Source organism: Ictalurus furcatus, chromosome 20 (genome assembly GCF_023375685.1).
Source record: "Ictalurus furcatus strain D&B chromosome 20, Billie_1.0, whole genome shotgun sequence".
In the NCBI taxonomy this organism is placed as follows: Eukaryota; Metazoa; Chordata; class Actinopteri; order Siluriformes; family Ictaluridae; genus Ictalurus; species Ictalurus furcatus.
In genome coordinates, this window is record NC_071274.1 from 19,451,505 (window position 1) to 19,470,044 (window position 18,540).

At 39.3% G+C, this 18,540-nt stretch overlaps 1 protein-coding gene across 1 annotated transcript; it reads left to right on the forward strand.

The window, feature by feature from the left end:
* The first annotated feature begins 291 nt into the window (after positions 1 to 291).
* Positions 292 to 14,848, forward strand: mau2 (MAU2 sister chromatid cohesion factor). The gene is made up of 19 exons (XM_053651042.1): positions 292 to 593; positions 1,051 to 1,068; positions 1,290 to 1,355; positions 3,304 to 3,399; positions 3,518 to 3,612; positions 3,705 to 3,732; positions 3,896 to 4,051; positions 4,592 to 4,738; positions 6,250 to 6,340; positions 8,530 to 8,633; positions 8,727 to 8,804; positions 8,999 to 9,064; positions 9,962 to 10,045; positions 10,134 to 10,183; positions 10,442 to 10,519; positions 10,706 to 10,817; positions 11,431 to 11,521; positions 11,927 to 12,054; positions 12,942 to 14,848. The coding sequence occupies exons 1-19, from the start codon at positions 360 to 362 to the stop codon at positions 13,014 to 13,016; spliced, it is 1,797 nt and encodes a 598-aa protein (XP_053507017.1). The 5' UTR covers positions 292 to 359; the 3' UTR covers positions 13,017 to 14,848.
* The last annotated feature ends 3,692 nt before the right edge of the window (positions 14,849 to 18,540 follow it).

Genomic DNA, 18,540 nt, shown 5'->3' on the forward strand with positions numbered 1-18,540 from the left:
CAGGGAAGGTGAAGGGCCTTGCTCAAGCCCCAGCAGTGGCAGCTTGCTGGTACTGGGGCTTGAACCCCTGAGCTTCTGATCACTAACCCACTTCATTCACTACTAATATATCAGGTTCTGTATCAGAGAAGCAAATCAAATCCATTTGAAATTAAATGCCCAGCGTTTACCTATATGGAATATATATAATGTGTGTTTGTGTTTAATACCACACTATCTGACAGTAAGAGCTGTCAGGCTCGTCCTGACTCCTGATGCCTCACATGTCTACTGGAGTGCGGAAGTTCCCGTGTCGAATCTCGCGAGAATAGCCCAGATTCGCTTAGGCCGCGGTTGTTTTTGTTGTTATTGTCGTCAAAATGGCGACTGGCGGAGAGGCCCCGGAGTCCTGGTATCTTGCGCTGCTTGGTTTTGCTGAACATTTTCGCACTTCAAGTCCTCCTAAAATTCGCCTCTGCGTGCACTGTCTCCAGGCTGTATTTCAGTTCAAGCCTCCACAAAGAGTAGAGGCCCGAACGCACCTTCAGCTCGGCTCGGTGCTCTATCACCACACCAAGAACAGCGACCTCGCCCGGAATCATCTCGAGAAAGCGGTAAGACCGACAAGGAAACACCGAGGATGTGGTGGAGAAGCGGAACATGTAGGCCGCAGTAGTGGGAGCGCCGTTTGTGGGAATACTTAGCTAGCTAGTTTAGCTAGGTACACATATTATATGACTTCTATAGAAGTCATGTAAGCTTTTACAGTCATTCTGCTTTCATTTTTCAATACGTAATAACTTCCCTTGGGAAATTACAGTTATAATTACATGTTCTCGTTACGCTATTCAAAGGGTCAGTCCTGTAGTGAAGGCGGTAATGAACATGAAAATTGTAGTCTTAGCTAACGTGAGCTAGTTTCCCCGTTTCGTATAACTGGTTTCCAGTATTTATTCTTATATATATATATATATATATATATATATATATATATATATATATATATATATATAAAATGTCTGTATCATTTGTGTATGCATGTTAATGCATTCATCTCTCTTTTTCTTTCAGTGGTGCATCTCGCAACAAGTATCCTTTTTTTTATATATATATATATTTACAATGACCAAAAGAATCGCTCATTGGATTTGCACAGATGTATTTGTATTCAGTGTGTGATTGTGTAAACTGTCAAGTGTATATCAGTTCTGTGAATTAACAGGAGTATTAAAGACTTCTTTCTGAACCCTCTGCTCAAGACAAGTCCTGAAGATGCAGTTTGCAGAAATAACCTTAACCAGATTTCCCAGGTCCCCCAGTTTGAAGATGTTAAATTTGAAGCTGCCAGTCTCCTCTCAGAGCTTTATTGCCAACAAGTGAGTATTTATATACATTATACACTGTTACACTGTAATTAACAAAAGGATGTTAAATGAATTCGTATCAGTTGGGTTTCCCAGACGTTCCTTTATTAGTACACGTAACAAAAATGGTCAAATTGTTAACGCTAAGAATGGTCAAAGTATCAGTTTATAAAAAGGTAGCGTTTTCCTGTATGTATGTGATGGTAATAATATCTAACGGCTTGTAGGCATACGCCTTGCCGGTATAAACTACCCCAAACCTATTGCGTATTCTTTGAATAGGTTTTGGATTCCCACATTTGTTCTAGCATGTCTCTTCTAGCTCTATCACATTGCCTCGGCATCTCTCGGCCCATTTCTCCTGACGTGTTGTAACCCCAGCAGAAAACATAAGCCAGGAGTTTCTGAACTTTTTGGGGAAAATGACCCCAAATTGATTATAATCAATGTTCTGCGACTCCAAGCGTTTTACAGCATATTGGGCATATCCGAGAAACGTTTCAGCATATTTTTTGCGTTCGTTTTTCTCGAGTTCGGTCGTCCCAGCATCAGAGTCAGTCGATGTTGTAGAGGAACTAGCGGAGGTAGATGGACGGGAAATTTATCTTTTTATTTCTAAACTCCTAAGCTAGTGCGGCATAATGATAAAAGTCCAAGATGGCACATAATCTCTTTAATATAAATGTGTTGGGGGTTTTTTGGGGGGTAATATTCATAATATAAATTTGTAAAATATATATATACATACGTACACTACTGGTCAAAAGTTTGTGGACACTCGACGGAAATGCTTATCATGATGATAAAAACCTTTTGATCTGAAGGTGTGTGATTTAAATGTGTGAAATCGGTGTCCTAGACAAAAATATAATCGTGCCGACGTATTCATTTCTTTCACTAGAAAACTAATATTTTATTTACAAAATTATTTTTTTTTTAACGGATGACTCGTAGTGAAATATTCCGAAAATCACCCGATAAGAGTCCGGCGTCGGCGTGAACTCCTTTAATACTGTTTAAAAAGCATCTCAGGGAAATTCCTCAAGAAATCGGTTGAGAAAAAATGCCAAGAATACATTTCTGGAAATTCTAGGCGAAAAGGGGGTCTACTTTGAAGATGCTAATTAAAGATGCTATTAAGTTTTTCAGATTTATTTTGGATTTTTTATCACAACATAATTCCTATAGTTCCATTTCTGTTATTCCAGTTTTGATCACCTTATTATTAATCTTAAATGTAGAGAAAAAATGAGTGTGTCTAAACTTTTGACCGTTTGTGTATGTAATATAATATAATATAATATTTGTAAAGTAAGTGAGTAAAACAGACCAGGAGATTTTGGACCCTGTTTGTAAATCAAGCGACCCTACATGGGGTCATAACCTTGGGAGCTCCTGACATAAGCCCAATTCAGATGGAACTAGTTTTACATGGGGAGGTGGGGTAACGTAATTATTGCCGGTGTGTAATTCTGGGATATTAGTCTCATCCAAATTAGTCATGGATGAGCACACATCTGGGAAGTTTACACAGTGTTTTAGCTTGCGTAATAATAACGATATCCTGTCTGAATTGGTAAATGTTGCATTATATCTTGTTGGGAAAGATTGATTAATTTATTATTATTTTTGCGCTTTTTCATGAGTATAAAGGCACTTCAGGTAGCGCTCACTTTTTTTTAATATTGTCTCCTGCCAAAACCAAAACGAAACCAAGCAATGCTTAAAACGCAGAGCAACAAATTTTAGATGACGTTCCTGTCCGAATAGTACTATACACAACCCTCTTCAAAATCTAGATTTTTTTTTCTGGCGTGGGTTTTGAATTGTTGTCTGGTTGTGCAAAGCAGCTACATTTACTTATTTTTATTATTATTGTTACAGGCTTGAGGTGTAAGTTAGTACAAATGGTTAAATGGTATATAAAATATAGCTGTGGTGTTGTTTTTTTCCTTCCTAGAATTTGGTGGATTCTGCTAAGCCTTTACTGCGCAAAGCCATCCAGATTTCCCAGCAGACTCCGTACTGGCACTGCCGATTGTTATTCCAGCTAGCAGTAAGTGGAAGCTGATATTTCTCTATAGAAAATGAACAGAAAACTGAAAATATGTCGACTGCAGGAACACTGTTTATGAAGTTATTACAAAGTTGTTGTTTTTTCTTCCTATTTGTAGCAACTGCACACACTAGAGAAGGACTTGGTGTCTGCGTGTGACTTATTGGGTGTAGGTGCTGAATATGCCAGGGTCGTCGGATCAGAATACACCAGGTATGTGTTTTGTTGTGTATTAGTTTTAGATAACGTCCTCTATCTATATACAGAAGAAATACCTTTGATTGTTATTGTTCTTTTCTCCACAGAGCTCTGTTTCTTCTGAGTAAAGGGATGGTGAGTTGTTGTTGTTTTTTGTGTGTGTGTGTGTGTTTTTCCCTGTTTATGTTTGGAGTAATTCATCAGTGCTGATGACTGAACAGTAGCAGTATTAGGCATGTCTGTACAGTTGTAATTGAATTGTATGTTGATAATATGGTGTGTATGCATGCACATGCAGTTGCTGCTGATGGAACGAAAGCTACAGGAGGTGCATCCTTTGCTCACCTTGTGCGGGCAGATCGTGGAGAACTGGCAGGGAAACCCCATACAGAAGGAATCTCTCCGGGTCTTTTTCCTGGTGCTGCAGGTCACGCATTACCTGGATGCCGGACAGGTCAGTGTGCCCACGTTTAACCAAGATCTCACTGTATAGAAAACAGGGATTTGGGAAACTGGGTTCTGTGCCGCAGGTCTTAATACTAAGTATTAATAAGTAATAATTTCTTCTTTTTTTTTTATGACAAACTAAAGATAACTCAATATTAATACACCCTTCTACCCCTTCTACTCAAAATATACATCATCATGTAATATGTAAACTTTACAAATTCTTTTGTATAAAAGAAAGTTTTTGAAAGGTTATGTTTTATTTTAAACACATGATGATACCAGTTTTTTTTCTGTTTAACAATTATTCTTTTATTTTTCTTTATTTATATGATATAATATAATACACACCATTGAGTCAATAAGACTATAGTAATTTGATTATTAAATACTTCAGTTGTATCTTATGACCGTGCAAACCATTTTTGAATTTTGACCCATGAACAATAATCGCTTCATAAATCCTTGATTGTGGCATTGCTTTTTAACGAGTTGTGGAAAAAGTACATTTTGTTCAACGTGTGTATGTGTGTGTGTGTGTGTGTAGGTGAAAAGCGTGAAGCCGTGTTTAAAGCAACTGCAGCAGTGCATCCAGACCATCTCAACACTCCACGATGACGAGATCTTGCCCAGTAACCCCGCGGACCTCTTCCACTGGCTGCCTAAAGAGCATATGTGTGTGCTCGTGTATTTGGTATGTCTCTCCTTCAAACACACACACACTCTCACCTCTAATTAGCACACTCACTCAGAACATATTTTGGGTTAATGCATGTTCAAACATGCGGTCATGCGATATTTTGTAAGCTAAGTTCCAGCTGTTTGAGTTTGTCTTTTTTTGTGTGTGTGAATTTTCTGCGTAACTAGTCTTAAAACCTTCAGAAAGTCACAGTCTAGAGTAGAGAACTGTTATTTTGTTCATTTTGACACTCTTCGTTTCAGAAGAATACATTCAGGGCCACATGCTGAAAAATATCGGGTGTTACATTTTGCTTTTCCTTCCAAAATGCACGAGATGTTTGAGGATCTTTCACACAAATCTAGAATGCTGTTGTAGCAGGTTAGCAGTGTGAAATTTGTAAACCGCACCTCTAGCAGCGTAGGGTCACGTTCAGAGTCAGTGACTCGAGTACAGAAGAGAAATATTCATACGATGTATTCAGAGAGATTTTCTGGATGCGGTTTGCCTCTGTGTAGTTCACGCTTCAGAGGTTGCCAGATTTTTTTCTTGGTGTACAAGGTGAGGTTTTTCAGTTGCTTCTAGTTCACTGCCTTTAAACACACCCTCTCACTCTCTCACGCGCACACACACACACACACACACACACACATATAAGAAAATCAGGGATAGAAAATACAAATTAAAGAAGCACATTGAGGTTTTTTTTTCTTTCTTTTTTTTTTTGGTCTCTCAAATACAATATTATGTAGCATAAAAGCAGGAGACAATAAAAATTAAAAAAAGAAGGAAAAAAAAGGCAAATCTGATGATGTATGAATGAAAATATGGCATTAAAATAAATTTATTTCATGATAAATAGTCCTTAGTCACTGCAGATTTGGTTTAATTCATGATTTATAGATTATGGATTACATACGGGTTATTTAAAATTGATCTAGAATCAAGCTTTATTATTGAAGCCATAAAATAAATACTAACTCGAGGTCATGACGTTGTAATGTGTTTAGTTATAATATTATTTTATATTATTATAATATAATATTATTTTATCCTGCTTTTTTAATGTACTGTTTTGAGTTGTTGAATTGAGATCCCAGTCACATTTTCAGGTTTTTTTTTTTTTGTTTTTGTTTTTTTTTTTAAATGAGAATACTATGAATGAATTTATAGTGTTTTGTTTCTAGAATTAATATTGGCCTAAAATGGCTTTACCTGTTTTTTTTTGTTTTGTTTTTTTATAGTATTTTTACTCTGGACTTAATTCTGCTCCTCTCACCTATATCACACATGAAAAAATTGGGTTTAAGTCGAAGGTCAGAAATGCGCATACCTGAAACACCTGTGTTTTAGACGAACTCCGCCCCATGCACACAACTCCCACACACCTGTCCGAATAGCATTTAAATCAGTAGTTAATTCTGGATACAGACGTATGCAATTTCAGTATTAACTCCTCACTGATCTGATCTGAATAGTTATCTCTCCCATTTCTTTACCTCAAATTCTGTGTGTGTGTTGTGTAGGTCACTGTGATGCACTCGATGCAGGCCGGATACTTGGAGAAGGCGCAGAAGTACACAGACAAAGCTCTAATGCAACTAGAGAAACTAAAGAGTGAGTCAGAATTAAACACCACTCTAAACGCACTGCAATCATTTTTATAACTATAACAACTGGAAAGTGGATCATTCTACACTAAGAATTGGTTTTTGTTTATTATAATATATAAATATATGTGTGTGTGTCTGTGTGTGTTTTCTGTGCTTTTTGGTTGGTTGGTTGGTGGGTTTTTTTTTTTGTTTTTTTGCTTCTTGATTTCTCTCCCGAGTTGGTAGTCTTGTATATAATGCCTGACTTCATTCAAAATTCGTAAGTCTCAGTTTTCTCTGGCGAGCTCAAATCAATAAATAATAATAATTCACCCTTCTACTTCAAACATATAATGAAATGTAATATTATTCTGTTAATAAAATCAAATCGAAAATATCTTAAACCTGTTGATGTTTCCCCCTAATCTTTATGCACTCTGTTTGTGTGGGAATTATTAAAGAATTACAGAATAATTCATCTGTACTCCGGTCTATACACTCGAGTAGGGCTGGACGATTAATCGAAACCGAAATTCGGAACCTCTAACCTCTAAAATGCATGTTCAGCATGTGAACGCGGAGAGTAACAGCAAACGGACACTAGGCAGAATGTAAATACAACGCAATGATGTTATGAATATGCTAATTCGTGCATGACATGATCTAGCGACGTTTAGCAGCTTTCTGTTGAAAGTTGTTGGAGCAGTGCTCCTGTCACTCACCGGGAGTATGTTGATGTTATGCTGAAGACGAAGCAATGCCCGGGAAATGCAAATTTAGTCCAGCATGGCTGGAAAAGTTGCCATGTAAAATTTGGCTGTGTTTTTATTATTATAAATTTTTGGGGGGGCGGGGTTAAAAAGATGAATTAGAGTATGTTTGAATGACATCTCTTGTATAGTCCTTGAAAACAAAAAAACGTCCTGGAATTTCATTATGAAGCATCTGTACCAACTCTGTACCACGCTTGTTAGTGTAATGTATTACTAGCTAGCCAGAACTAGCAAGCCTAATGACACCCTGTCAAAATCACCGAAATGAATGTACTTTTGTGAAGCTTATGCAGTTTAATAAACATTGAAGAAGCTGCTGCATGTTGGCCGTATAATCATTTCAGACAGTACTTTCATTTAGGCAGTGTGCATCAAAGAAAGAGAAAAGCTAGAAAGACCAGTTTTCTTTTTTTTTTAGTCAACTGAATCTAGACTAAAGCAAACAATAACTAAATGATTACAGCTTTTACGTATTGTTGCCAGAAGACTGAAATTAAAACTAAACAGCTAAATGAACATTGAAATGGAGGACCAAGGTTACACTCAGGGCCAGAGACTTGTTGTAAAACAATGACCTGACATCTGTCATTTGTAGCAGATGTTTCACCAAGGCACTTATTTGAGAATTGACAACATGTAAATTACTAGAGATGTAAATAACTCGATAGCAGTGTTTTGAGGCTAGAAATTTGGTTACTAGTGCTTTGGTTAGAAATTTGACTGTTGCCTTTTCTTTAAACCCTCATACTCTTTCCAAAACCAAGTTGCGTATGTACAGTCTCAACCGAAAGTATTGGAACGGCAAGGCCAATGCTATTCTTATCGCTATCCATTGAAGACATTTGGGTTTGCGATCAAAAGATGAATGTGTCAAAAGATCAATTTTCATTTTCTTCCAAATTGTTGTATTGCCCAATGCTTATGCAGTGGCTCTGAGAATTTTCCCCTCGGCTTCAAAATGACTTGCTTTTCTCCCATAGACAGCTCTTAGGTCTTCATGTTGGTTTCTCCTTTTTAAGAACGAACACGGTCTTCACAGGCGAAACCTACGGCTCAAGAGTAGCTATTGATTCTTATTCTTGATTCAGAGCTATTGATTCTTTAAACAATCAATTTAACAGGGTGCACCTCGGCAGCAAGGAACACTTCTCAGTAACATGTTCCAATATTTTTGATCACTCGAAAGGGTGGCTTCACACAAAACACTTTTTTTCTTTCTTTCTTTTCTTTTTTTTGTAGGGGATTGGACATTTGGCATTGGACAAAATGCTGATGTGCATTTTTATTTATTTATTTTTTGGACCTGATTTAAAAAAGCTTGAATTTCAGCTATTTTTCTGTTTTGGTTATTATGACACAGTGTGGATGTGTCCTCAGGTTTCACGTCCTTATCTGATTGGCTGTTTGCCTAATATTTGCTCTGTCTTGTGTTTTATTTTAGTGTTGGACTGTAGTCCCATCCTCTCGTCATTCCAAGTCATCCTGCTGGAGCACATCATCATGTGTCGCCTGGTTACGGGACACAAAGCGACGGCGCTACAGGAGGTCTGCTCATCTGATTTACTGGGGGGGGGGGGGGGGGGTTGTTTTTTTTTTTCAAATCAATTTGGTGCTCATAAAGTTGTGTGATTCGAACAGATCTCTCAGGTGTGCCAGCTGTGCCAGCAGTCTCCTCGTCTGTTCTCCAACCACGCTGCTCAGCTCCATACTTTATTAGTGAGTCCACACTCCACTCACACAACAGACATCCTCAGGTTTAACGTTTGAGCAGATATAAATGACGCAGGATTTAAATGAGGTTTATTTCGGCTGTCTCGAGAGGGCGTTGTGCCATCAGTAGGAAGCAGGGGCGCCTACATTTTCCGAGTGTGTTTTTCTAAGTGTGTTTAATGGAATGTCTGTCTCGTCAGGGGCTCTACTGTATTTCCGTGAACTGTATGGACAACGCAGAGGCTCAGTTCACTACAGCCTTGCGGGTGAGCGCTCTGTTTTTCATTTATTGCTGCAGCTACAAGAAGACAAGCTGAATCATCGTATTACTTGTTCTGAAGAAACTGCACATGCTGCATGTTTTTGCCTCTTTAGGTGCATGATGTCCTCAGTTCTATTGTGTTCAAGCGAATGTCAGAACATGCCTCTGTGTGTGTGTGTGTGTGTGTGTGTGTTAGTGTGTTTGTTCACTTTTGGTCACAGAAAAAGTCAGAGACAGAAAGGAAGCCCAAAACACACCTAGTATCTATCGAACGTTTCAAACAAATATTCGTGAGCAACAGGGAGTGACTTCGCTGTTCCTAGAACATATCCGGTTGACAGTAAACATCATTCAATAAACAGTGCGCTTCTTTGACTGTTACTAGCAGCTTTAATGACAGGGTGTCCAAATTTAAACTAAGGAGCTTATTGTTTGATTGTTCTCTCAGGCAAGGAACGAACTTGTTTTCAGAGATTTCAAAAGTTAAAAGACAAAGCACTGAGAAATGCTTGGATTGCTGCAGTGATGAATAAAGATGGCCCAGAGAACTTCAGGATCTGGAGCACACAAGCGGCATTGTCGCGAAATTCTTGCTCGTCATCAATCCGAGCCATTTAAATCCAGAAGCAAATATGAGCTGCATGTCGTTTGCTAAACGAGAACGCTAACCAGCTAACTTTGTTTTACAGTTGGTTATTAGATCAATAATAATAACAACAATAAAGCATGCTGTCATGCCAGTAGCATGTATGCTATGGGTTGAAACGATGACCACTAAGTGATGTATTAGTTGTATTAGATGTATAGTTTGGTGCTGCGTTTTGCGTACCAATCAAATGCATCGCTTTTGTCGCTAGAAGTGTTCCGCCAGTTCAACGTTTCTCAATCGCTCCTTCCTCAGCTTACTACACACCAGGAGCTGTGGACTTTCATCGTGACCAACCTGGCCAGCGTGTACATTCGAGAGGGCAACCGACACCAAGAGGTGAGTCACCTCACCTCATATATCGGTGTTCCATATTTCTACCAGGTGTACTGATGAAGGATAACCATGTTTTCATGTCTCTCAACAGCTTTATAGCCTACTAGAGAGGATAAACCCTGACCACAACTTCCCTGTCAGGTACAAGGATTCATGTTGCACTGACTATGTGTTGCTGAATTATGTGAAATGGTCATTTATACTGTTTTTATACCGAACCATGATCACCTGTTTAACATGAGTCCTTCTTATAAATGGATTTGAGATATAGGAGTTTTAGAACAGGGCAGGTTTTGGCAACAAACAGCCAATAATATAAACGGTGGCGTTTAGAACTTAGTTAAAAATAGTTGTTTTCTTGGTGCAAACATATTTGAACCCGTTTTCTCCCTATTGCAGTTCTCACTGTCTGCGAGCTGCGGCTTTTTATATCCGCGGACTTCTCTCCTTCTTCCAGGGACGCTACAACGAGGCCAAGTGAGTCCGCTACTACGCTCGTCTTGTCCAGGGAGCTGTTTTACATTTATTTGTGTATAGAAATACGGTGTTTTTTATTAATTTTTTTATTTATAGTTTTCCTTCTAAACAATGCTTTGCGATTTGTTTATGTACAAGAGCTGCGATTTGAGACTTGTGCACTTAATCGTGTCTGTGCATGTGCAGGCGTTTCCTGCGCGAGACTCTAAAGATGTCCAACGCCGAGGATCTGAATCGGCTGACCGCGTGCTCGCTCGTCCTTCTCGGACACATATTCTACGTTCTGGGAAACCACAGGGTAAGTGGTGCTCTTGTAGCCTTCTCCGTCGCGGAAATGAATTATTCATGTTTACCATTGTTTTATGAGAATACATATTGGTTTTTCCCTTCCTGGGATAAAGAGAAAAATGACTGTACAAGGTCTAATCGCATGTTACTGGAAATCGGTCCCTCCAGGATTCGCGATCACGGAAACGAACGCAAAAATCGAGGAAACGGCGCAGTATTCAGAGGCGCTTTCAATTTTTCAGAATTACCGCAGGTTCGGGTCAGGACGCATCATGTGACGTCATGACGACACGCGTTCGGTCAAAGCCCTCTTCGATTGACGTGTACAGCTAAAAGGTCTCATTTACCAACAAGCATCATTGCGAAAGTCCGTACGAAACAATTTCGTGCGATCGCAGTGTTGCCAGTTCAAGTAGTTTTAATTTGCAAAAAGTCTGCAAATCGCGTCGCAAATTTTGAAGAAGAAAAAGCCGTAGCAAAATCTAGCGTTTTTGGCCATATCAGTCATAAAAAAGTCTCCGAAGTCCTGTACAGCCTGTGAAATAAGTGTGTGTGGGGAATATGTGTGGTCTGTTTTGTTTGAGCTATAAAATCTAAAAGGTTTTCATGTTGACCTTCTCCAGGAAAGCAACAACATGGTGGTTCCAGCCATGCAGTTGGCCAGCAAGATTCCTGACATGTCTGTTCAGCTGTGGTCTTCTGCGCTGCTTAAAGGTGAACATTTTTTCTTTTCTTTTTTTTTCCTTAGCTCGAATGGTAAATGATCTGCACTTACCTAGTGCTTTTATCCAAAGTGCTTTACACTGTGTGTCATTCACACACACACTCGCACACCAACGGTAGCAGAGCTGCCATGCAACGTGCTAACTTGCCATCGGGAGCAACTCGGGGTTCAGCGTCTTGCCCAAGGACACTTCGGTATGTGGAGTCACGTGGGCCGTGAATCGAACCGCCAACCCTTCGATTAGTGGACAACCCGCTCTACCACCTGAACCACAGCCATCCACAACAAGCAAACATTTCCTTGCCAAATGAACCATCCCACAAATATGATCTGTGTCCCAAACGTTTTGATTATGTTTCGAAAGCTGACGCCATCCCTGTTTTCTCTGTGCTCAGATCTGAACAAGGCTTGTGGGAACACGATAGATGCTCACGAAGCAGCACAAATGCACCAGAACTTCTCCCAGCAGCTCCTACAGGACCACATAGCTGCCTGCAGCCTGCCCGAACACAACCTCATCAGTGTAAGTGCTCCGTCTCACCAACAACGCTCGGCAGTGATGTCGGAACACTTCAAGTGGTTGGGGGGGGGGGGTCAAATTTACAAAGTGATTCAACTTTTTATTTATTTCTACAAACACTAATGTGTTGTAGTGTTCGAAAAGACAAAATGGGGATCTGTTTGAAGTTACTCAATGCACCATGAAGTGAGAAACTTTTGGTGGTCTGGTCATGAGCTTCCGTCACTTATTAGCTATTATATCTGTAGAGCTACTGCAAATCTTAAGCAGTTTAGAAACCAAACATGTTTTGTGTGTTGTTTTGACTGCATATGATGTAACTAAGATATAGCATTTGTGTAAATTTGATTATTTCCCGAACATGTTTCTTTAAATCGGTCATTATCTGCGCATTTTTTTTTTCTTTCTTTTCTTGGAGAGCTACTGATGTTTGAGTTAGCCAGGGGAATAAATTATTTCCATTTTGACATTATTTTGCATTCTAGTGTGCGGTGGCCTGGGAAAATACTTCACATAGTCAAATTTTGCTATATTACAAGTTTTCCTGAACTGAAATGTGTTTCTGTTGCATGTATCAAAGCCACGAGTAAAGCTCAAGTATTAACCTAAATAGTGAAAGTGAAAACGGTTTAAATTTCATTTCCGTTCCACTGGAATCTCCCTTATCTACCTTTTACATTTCTAACCTCGGTTTAAAGAATTGTTCATTTACAAGTAATTCAGTTCATGGCCAGGTTTGTTGTGTCTGGGTGCACGCAAATATCGTTTAGACTTCAATGCAGAGTTTTGTAGACTGTTTGTTGTCTTGGTTCCTTTTTTAAAGTTGTTTATTTGTGTTTGTGTGTGTGTGTGTGTGTGTGTGTGTGTGTGTGTACACAAATGTATTTCAGTGGACAGATGGAACTCCACCAGTGCAGATCCAAGCTCAGAATGGACCCACAACCAGCCTGGCCAGCCTGCTTTGAATATACAACACTGATAAACACACACACACACACCTTCTCACTCACTGTGAGCACACAAATTATACACACAGGTCAGCCTCTGAGCCCTCACACTTTGTCCTGCAGATTTTATCTTGTATTCTTCAGATTTTTAACTTATTCTTATTGAACTTGTATGATGTCGGGGCAATGAGACGTCACTGAGATCTTGGGAACGGTTGGGATACGAGTCACAATGGGTGCGATAATTAATTATTTCAGTCCTCATGAATGTCCACACATGGCAAAAAAAAACCCCCAGAGAAACGCTCGACTTGGCACGAGTTTGGAGGTTTACAATCTTATAATTTCGAAATTATATTCACTACGTTTGACTAACATCGAACAGAAGATGGAAGGTATCAGTCAAGCCATTTCTGTTCAGTTTAAATCAAGTTCCTTGGTGTGTATGCTTGATTGGAAGACACAGACTTCACTGTTTTTCACAATTATTAACCTTTGAACTAAATTAACTCCCAATACATCATCCGTGACCTTAACCAGTGAATGAAACAAACTGGAGTGTGTGTCGGATTTGCATTGAAACTGTGTGTTCAGCACGATTCATTTGTTCGCGCACTACCTGGTTTGATGATTTGTTTTGTTTTCGATCTTATCCATGAAGACGTGTTGCGACTGCAGGTTTTCATACCAACCGATTAGGAGCCACATCTCATCCCACCTGACTTTAAACAACTTTAATTTGTGGCTGCTGATGAAACGGGTCTGGAACAGAAACCCGCAGCCGTGACAAAACCGACTCGCGCGTACGATCGAAGACTTCTGGCGCAGATCCGATCAAACCGATTCAGCCCGAGTAGCACGCTCTTCTCATTTTTCAGGGGTTGATATGAGAGTAGACCTAATTCAGAAAGACTTGTCATAACAAAAGGCTCATTTTAACATCGAACCCGAGCTTGTACAGGCAGCTAAGAGCTTCGAAGGACATGATGTAAGGAATAATCAACTAACAACGAAATCCGTCACCTGGTACCCGGAGTCAGTGTCTTTCAATGCTAAGCCACGTCTCAAAGTGCCGTTTCCACATCATCGAGAGATTCTTGTCCTATTTCATTGTTTATTTTTTTAACTACACCTAAAACATGTAACTAAATGCATAGTAATCGTATCGTTTCTTTTTGCAATTTATGTCTTGTGTGGGGTATTTCAGAAAGTATGTATAGATTTTCTCTATTTTGAGCACTGCAGATATTTTAGCAGTATCATATTTTTATTACCAGTGGCAGTTCGTTAGTAAGGAACATTTTGGCGAAGCTGTTTAGGGGAATACTGTGCTAGGTCCAGAAACAAAGATGAATTTTTATTTCTTTTTTTTTTTGTCTGCAAAGTATTGGCCAAAAAAAAAAAAAGCACCAGCATACAGTCATAGATCGTTGATCTTTACGTTCGGTTTACGTTTCACTGATATTTATTGTTGGACACTTTTAGCTCGCATCTTGGTATGTTCCCTTCGTTTGTATTGGGGTTTTATTTGAGATGTGTATAAAAGTATAAGCAAGAGAGGGCGCTAGAGATGCGACTACCTGTTCTCCGTTCACATCGATCCTCAGCCCATAGTCATAAATGAACCCTCTCTTAAGTTAAAGATGGTTGTTTATCTGGATCCTTCTCCCTGTAGCAAACTGATTCCAGATCAGCATTCCTTCCATCTTTACACAACTCAAGGCTGGTGAAACTGAAGACCTTTTTTTTTTTTTGTAATATTCTAGTAAATATTAAATGAGACCCCGGATTTTCCTTTGCGAGACACGATGTCTTTTATACTGACATGTCACAGTGCTTTTCTTTTTCCCTTTCCTCTTATCCACTGTACAAACCCTACTGAGACAGCTTTTTTTTTTTTTTTTAAGGTATTTACCCCCTTTTCTGTAGTTTTAAGAAATAAATCCATTTATTAAATTTTGTAAAGTTTGAATATTTATATGCCGCATTTATCCATATTATTATCCTTGTCATTATTTTCATCAGATTTCAAAAACCCTTTGCATAAATGTTACCAAAAAAAGCAGATGCGTCTTTTTATTATTATTATTTTTTTTTGTCTCGTGCTTTTTGAAAAACTCTCGATTCACACCTAGTTAAGACTACAGACTAATGAATGGATGTTTAGCAAACATTTGATGTCACTAAAATGTATCTTATTGTTTTAGAACAAAGTGACTGAATTGCATTTAGCTGTTTAAGTGTATTTATTAATATTAAATACTTGTCTTAACTGCTTAATTGAATGGGTTTCAAATAGGACATCATTCAAATAAATTCACATTTTTTTGAACTACTCTATATACTTCAAATATACTTCTTGAGAAGCATATTTATTGAGAGAAATCAATAAGGGCTTGTTTGAAAAGTTCTGTGGATGTGAATGTAACTTTAAAATATATTATAAACCAAACCATGGCTACTGTTATAATGTCCCAGGAATCAGCACTTGGGACATGGAAATACTGTGAAAATTGTTTTAACGTTAAGCTATACTAGTATGAATAATGACGTTTCTAGATGTCATTTTGAATTTTAAAATATTGTCGCTTACACTAATACCTACTGTATTATAATTAGGGTTCAGGATCCAACAGTGGCTCTCTGGCAATCTTGGGATTTGAGCTCTCCATCTTCTGGTCACTGTCAAGGAACATTAACTGCTCAGTTCAAGCTACTCTGAAAGATTAAAAGCACAGCAATTCCCACGAACACAAACGGTAACGTCCTACCCCGTATTAGTTTCCACTCGAAAACGGATTGTTCGGTTATCTTAGCATTGAACTTTGCAGACTATTACGTGTGGAACAGATTGTGACAGACAGCACTGTGATGAGATTCTCTTAAAAATGTGTGAACAGTCAGAACATGCGAGCGCTTCTAATTTTAATGACGTACAGTCGAGTGAAAAAGTTTGTGACCTGCGGAGTTTCCAGGTGGAAGGAAGGAATATGCAGGTTTAATGTCCATCCATCCTTCCATTTTCTGTACCGCTTATCCTACACAGGGTCACGGGGAGCCTGGAAGCTATCCCAGGGAACTCGGGAGACACCTTGGACGGGGTGGCAATCCATCGCAGGGCACAATCGCACACTAAGGACAATTATTGAAATGCCAGTCAGGATCGAACCGCGGACCCTGGAGTGACCCCGTTGCACCAACCTGCTGCTCTATGAAGCAAAATGACAAAAAAAAAAAAAACCTAATCATTTGTTTGAAAAGTTGACCTTCTTGATTTGAAGGAGGAAAAGCAACATCAGTTTGAACGCGTGGTCATTTTAAAGGTGTTTTTTTGTTTTGTTTTTTTTTCCTTCCTCCAAGTAATTATTTGAACCTTTTTCTTACCTGTAACAATAACAGTCATAAAACCTAACAAGGCACAGTAAACCACCTATGAAACCTTAACACATTATTAATTATGGGTTGTCGTTTTTTTGTCTTCGGTTTGTCCTAAGTGTACGTACTCTACTTTTGCTCTACTCGACTGTGTCGTTAATTAACACACAGCGGTAGTTTTCCTGGGATTCATATATTATAGGCAGGTGGACACCACTCCTCTTCTTTGAAATCTACCTTCCTGCAGGTTTCATCTCCAACCCAAAGTCAAACACACCTGTTTTACTTGATCAAGAACTTCTTAAGGCAATGGAAATCAGGTCAGGTGGGCACGATTATGGTTGGAGCTAAAGTCTCCAGGAAGGTACTGTAGATCTCCAGGAACAGGGTTGGTGACCACTGCTGTAGGATATCACCTGGTCTTTTTTTCCCCAGTCTTCGACTGTCCACTGTAGGTAGGGGTGAACCTGTGCCCGCTGTAGCCTCGGATTCCTGTTCTTGGCTCTCAGGAGTGGAACCTGATGTGGTCTGCTATCGTGGTCCATCCGCCTCGGCATGTCGTACGTCCAGAGATGCTTTTCCGCTCACCGTGGTTGTAAAGAGTAATTATTTTGAGTTACTGTAGCCTTCCTGTTCGCTCGAACCAGGCTAGCTGTTCTTCTCTGAGCTCTCTCATCGTCAAGGAAGTTCCACGTGCGGAACTGGATTGATTCATTAATCATTTTTTTTCACCGTTTTTGTATAAACTTCAGAAACTGTTTGCATTAAAATCCCAGGAGTTTGCCGTAGTCCAAGTCAATGAGATGACCGCCCCCCTCCTACCCCCCCCCCCCCCATTCTCATGTTTGATGTGAACATGAACCGAAGCTCTTGATCTGTATCTTCTCGATTGGCTGATTGATTAATTGATTGCATGAACGAACAGGGGTGTAGGTGTTTCTAATAACGTCGACACGTGTGTATAAATAGGTTTGTCGTGCATCGGTGATAAAATCGCATTATAATTATTATATTTATAAGATGAGCCCTTCATCTATATGAATATCGTATCCATATGTACAGACAGATATGTTGAGGTGATGTGTATCGTATACAAACGTGAGGGTGTGACTGCATATTTGTGTGTGCTTCTGTGCCCTGCCCATGAGGAATGCATAAAAGTCCTGATCTCCAGTAATGGTGGAGCTGTGTGTGTGCGCGTGTTTCTGCAGGGAACCATGCCAACTCTGAGGTCAGCTTGCAGGCCTGGTCACATGACTGTCTTTATTTTCTAATCTGCCCCAGCAGTGCCTTTGACATTCCTGTGATAAGACGTGAAGTCCAGAGGAACACATCCTGGGCCTCAAAAAATGGCAGATTTCAGCTGAAATATGAACTCGTCCTCTACATAGTCGTTACTGGAGGGGGAATCCTGACGCTAACTAAGTGATGCTTATTAGGTAGTAGGTGTCAGAGCAGAGCAGAGCTGAGAGTCGTGACTTCCTGCCAAATAGTGATCCGGGCTTATGGTTACTGGGAGGCCACTTCCTGTATTGTTACTGTAGTTATACGGGGATTAAAGTCAAGACTGTCATGTTGATAGTGGCGGCCATTGCTGTTTCCTGTAGAGCTGAAAGACAAAGTGAATGTGTTCCTGTGTCTTGACCTTGCCATGCCACTTTGTGTTTTGGTTTCTGTTTCCATGTACTTTTTTTTTTTTTTTTTCTTTTAAATGTATTATAAACTTTATGTTTGATCTAAAGACAAGAGCTTTGTATGATAAGAGCTTTGTATGATACTCCTCTGATTCTTTGATTCTTATTTATGATTTAATGAGAATAGTGCTGAAGCAACATTTCAGCCATAATGACCCAAACAGCACCCTGTAGATTTATTTATTTCTTTTTTAATCTAATGAAACCTACTATTGCAGTACTAAGCACATCTTATATAACCTTAATAGGTCAGTATCTGTTATCCCAAGTGACAGGAGGGTGCCACTTTGTCTTAGTTAATCAATAAATCCATTGCACTGAATGTGATTCTGTGCTCGTTTCTTTGTCCCCCCGCACGAGGACGTCCGATCTTGTATTCTTTGACATGGTGTGTATTCTGCGTCCTGGGATTTTTTTTTTTTAAATCGTATTTATTTAATCAGAGGTGGAATGTACACTCTACAGTATGGTTT

Coding starts and splice junctions, on each gene's coding strand:
- mau2 (XM_053651042.1), top strand. CDS start 360: ATGGCGACTGGCGGAGAGGCCCCGGAGTCCTGGTATCTTGCGCTGCTT. Junction 4,052..4,591: donor ATTACCTGGATGCCGGACAG/GTCAGTGTGCCC, acceptor GTGTGTGTGTAG/GTGAAAAGCGTGAAGCCGTG. Junction 8,805..8,998: donor CTCAGCTCCATACTTTATTA/GTGAGTCCACAC, acceptor CTGTCTCGTCAG/GGGCTCTACTGTATTTCCGT.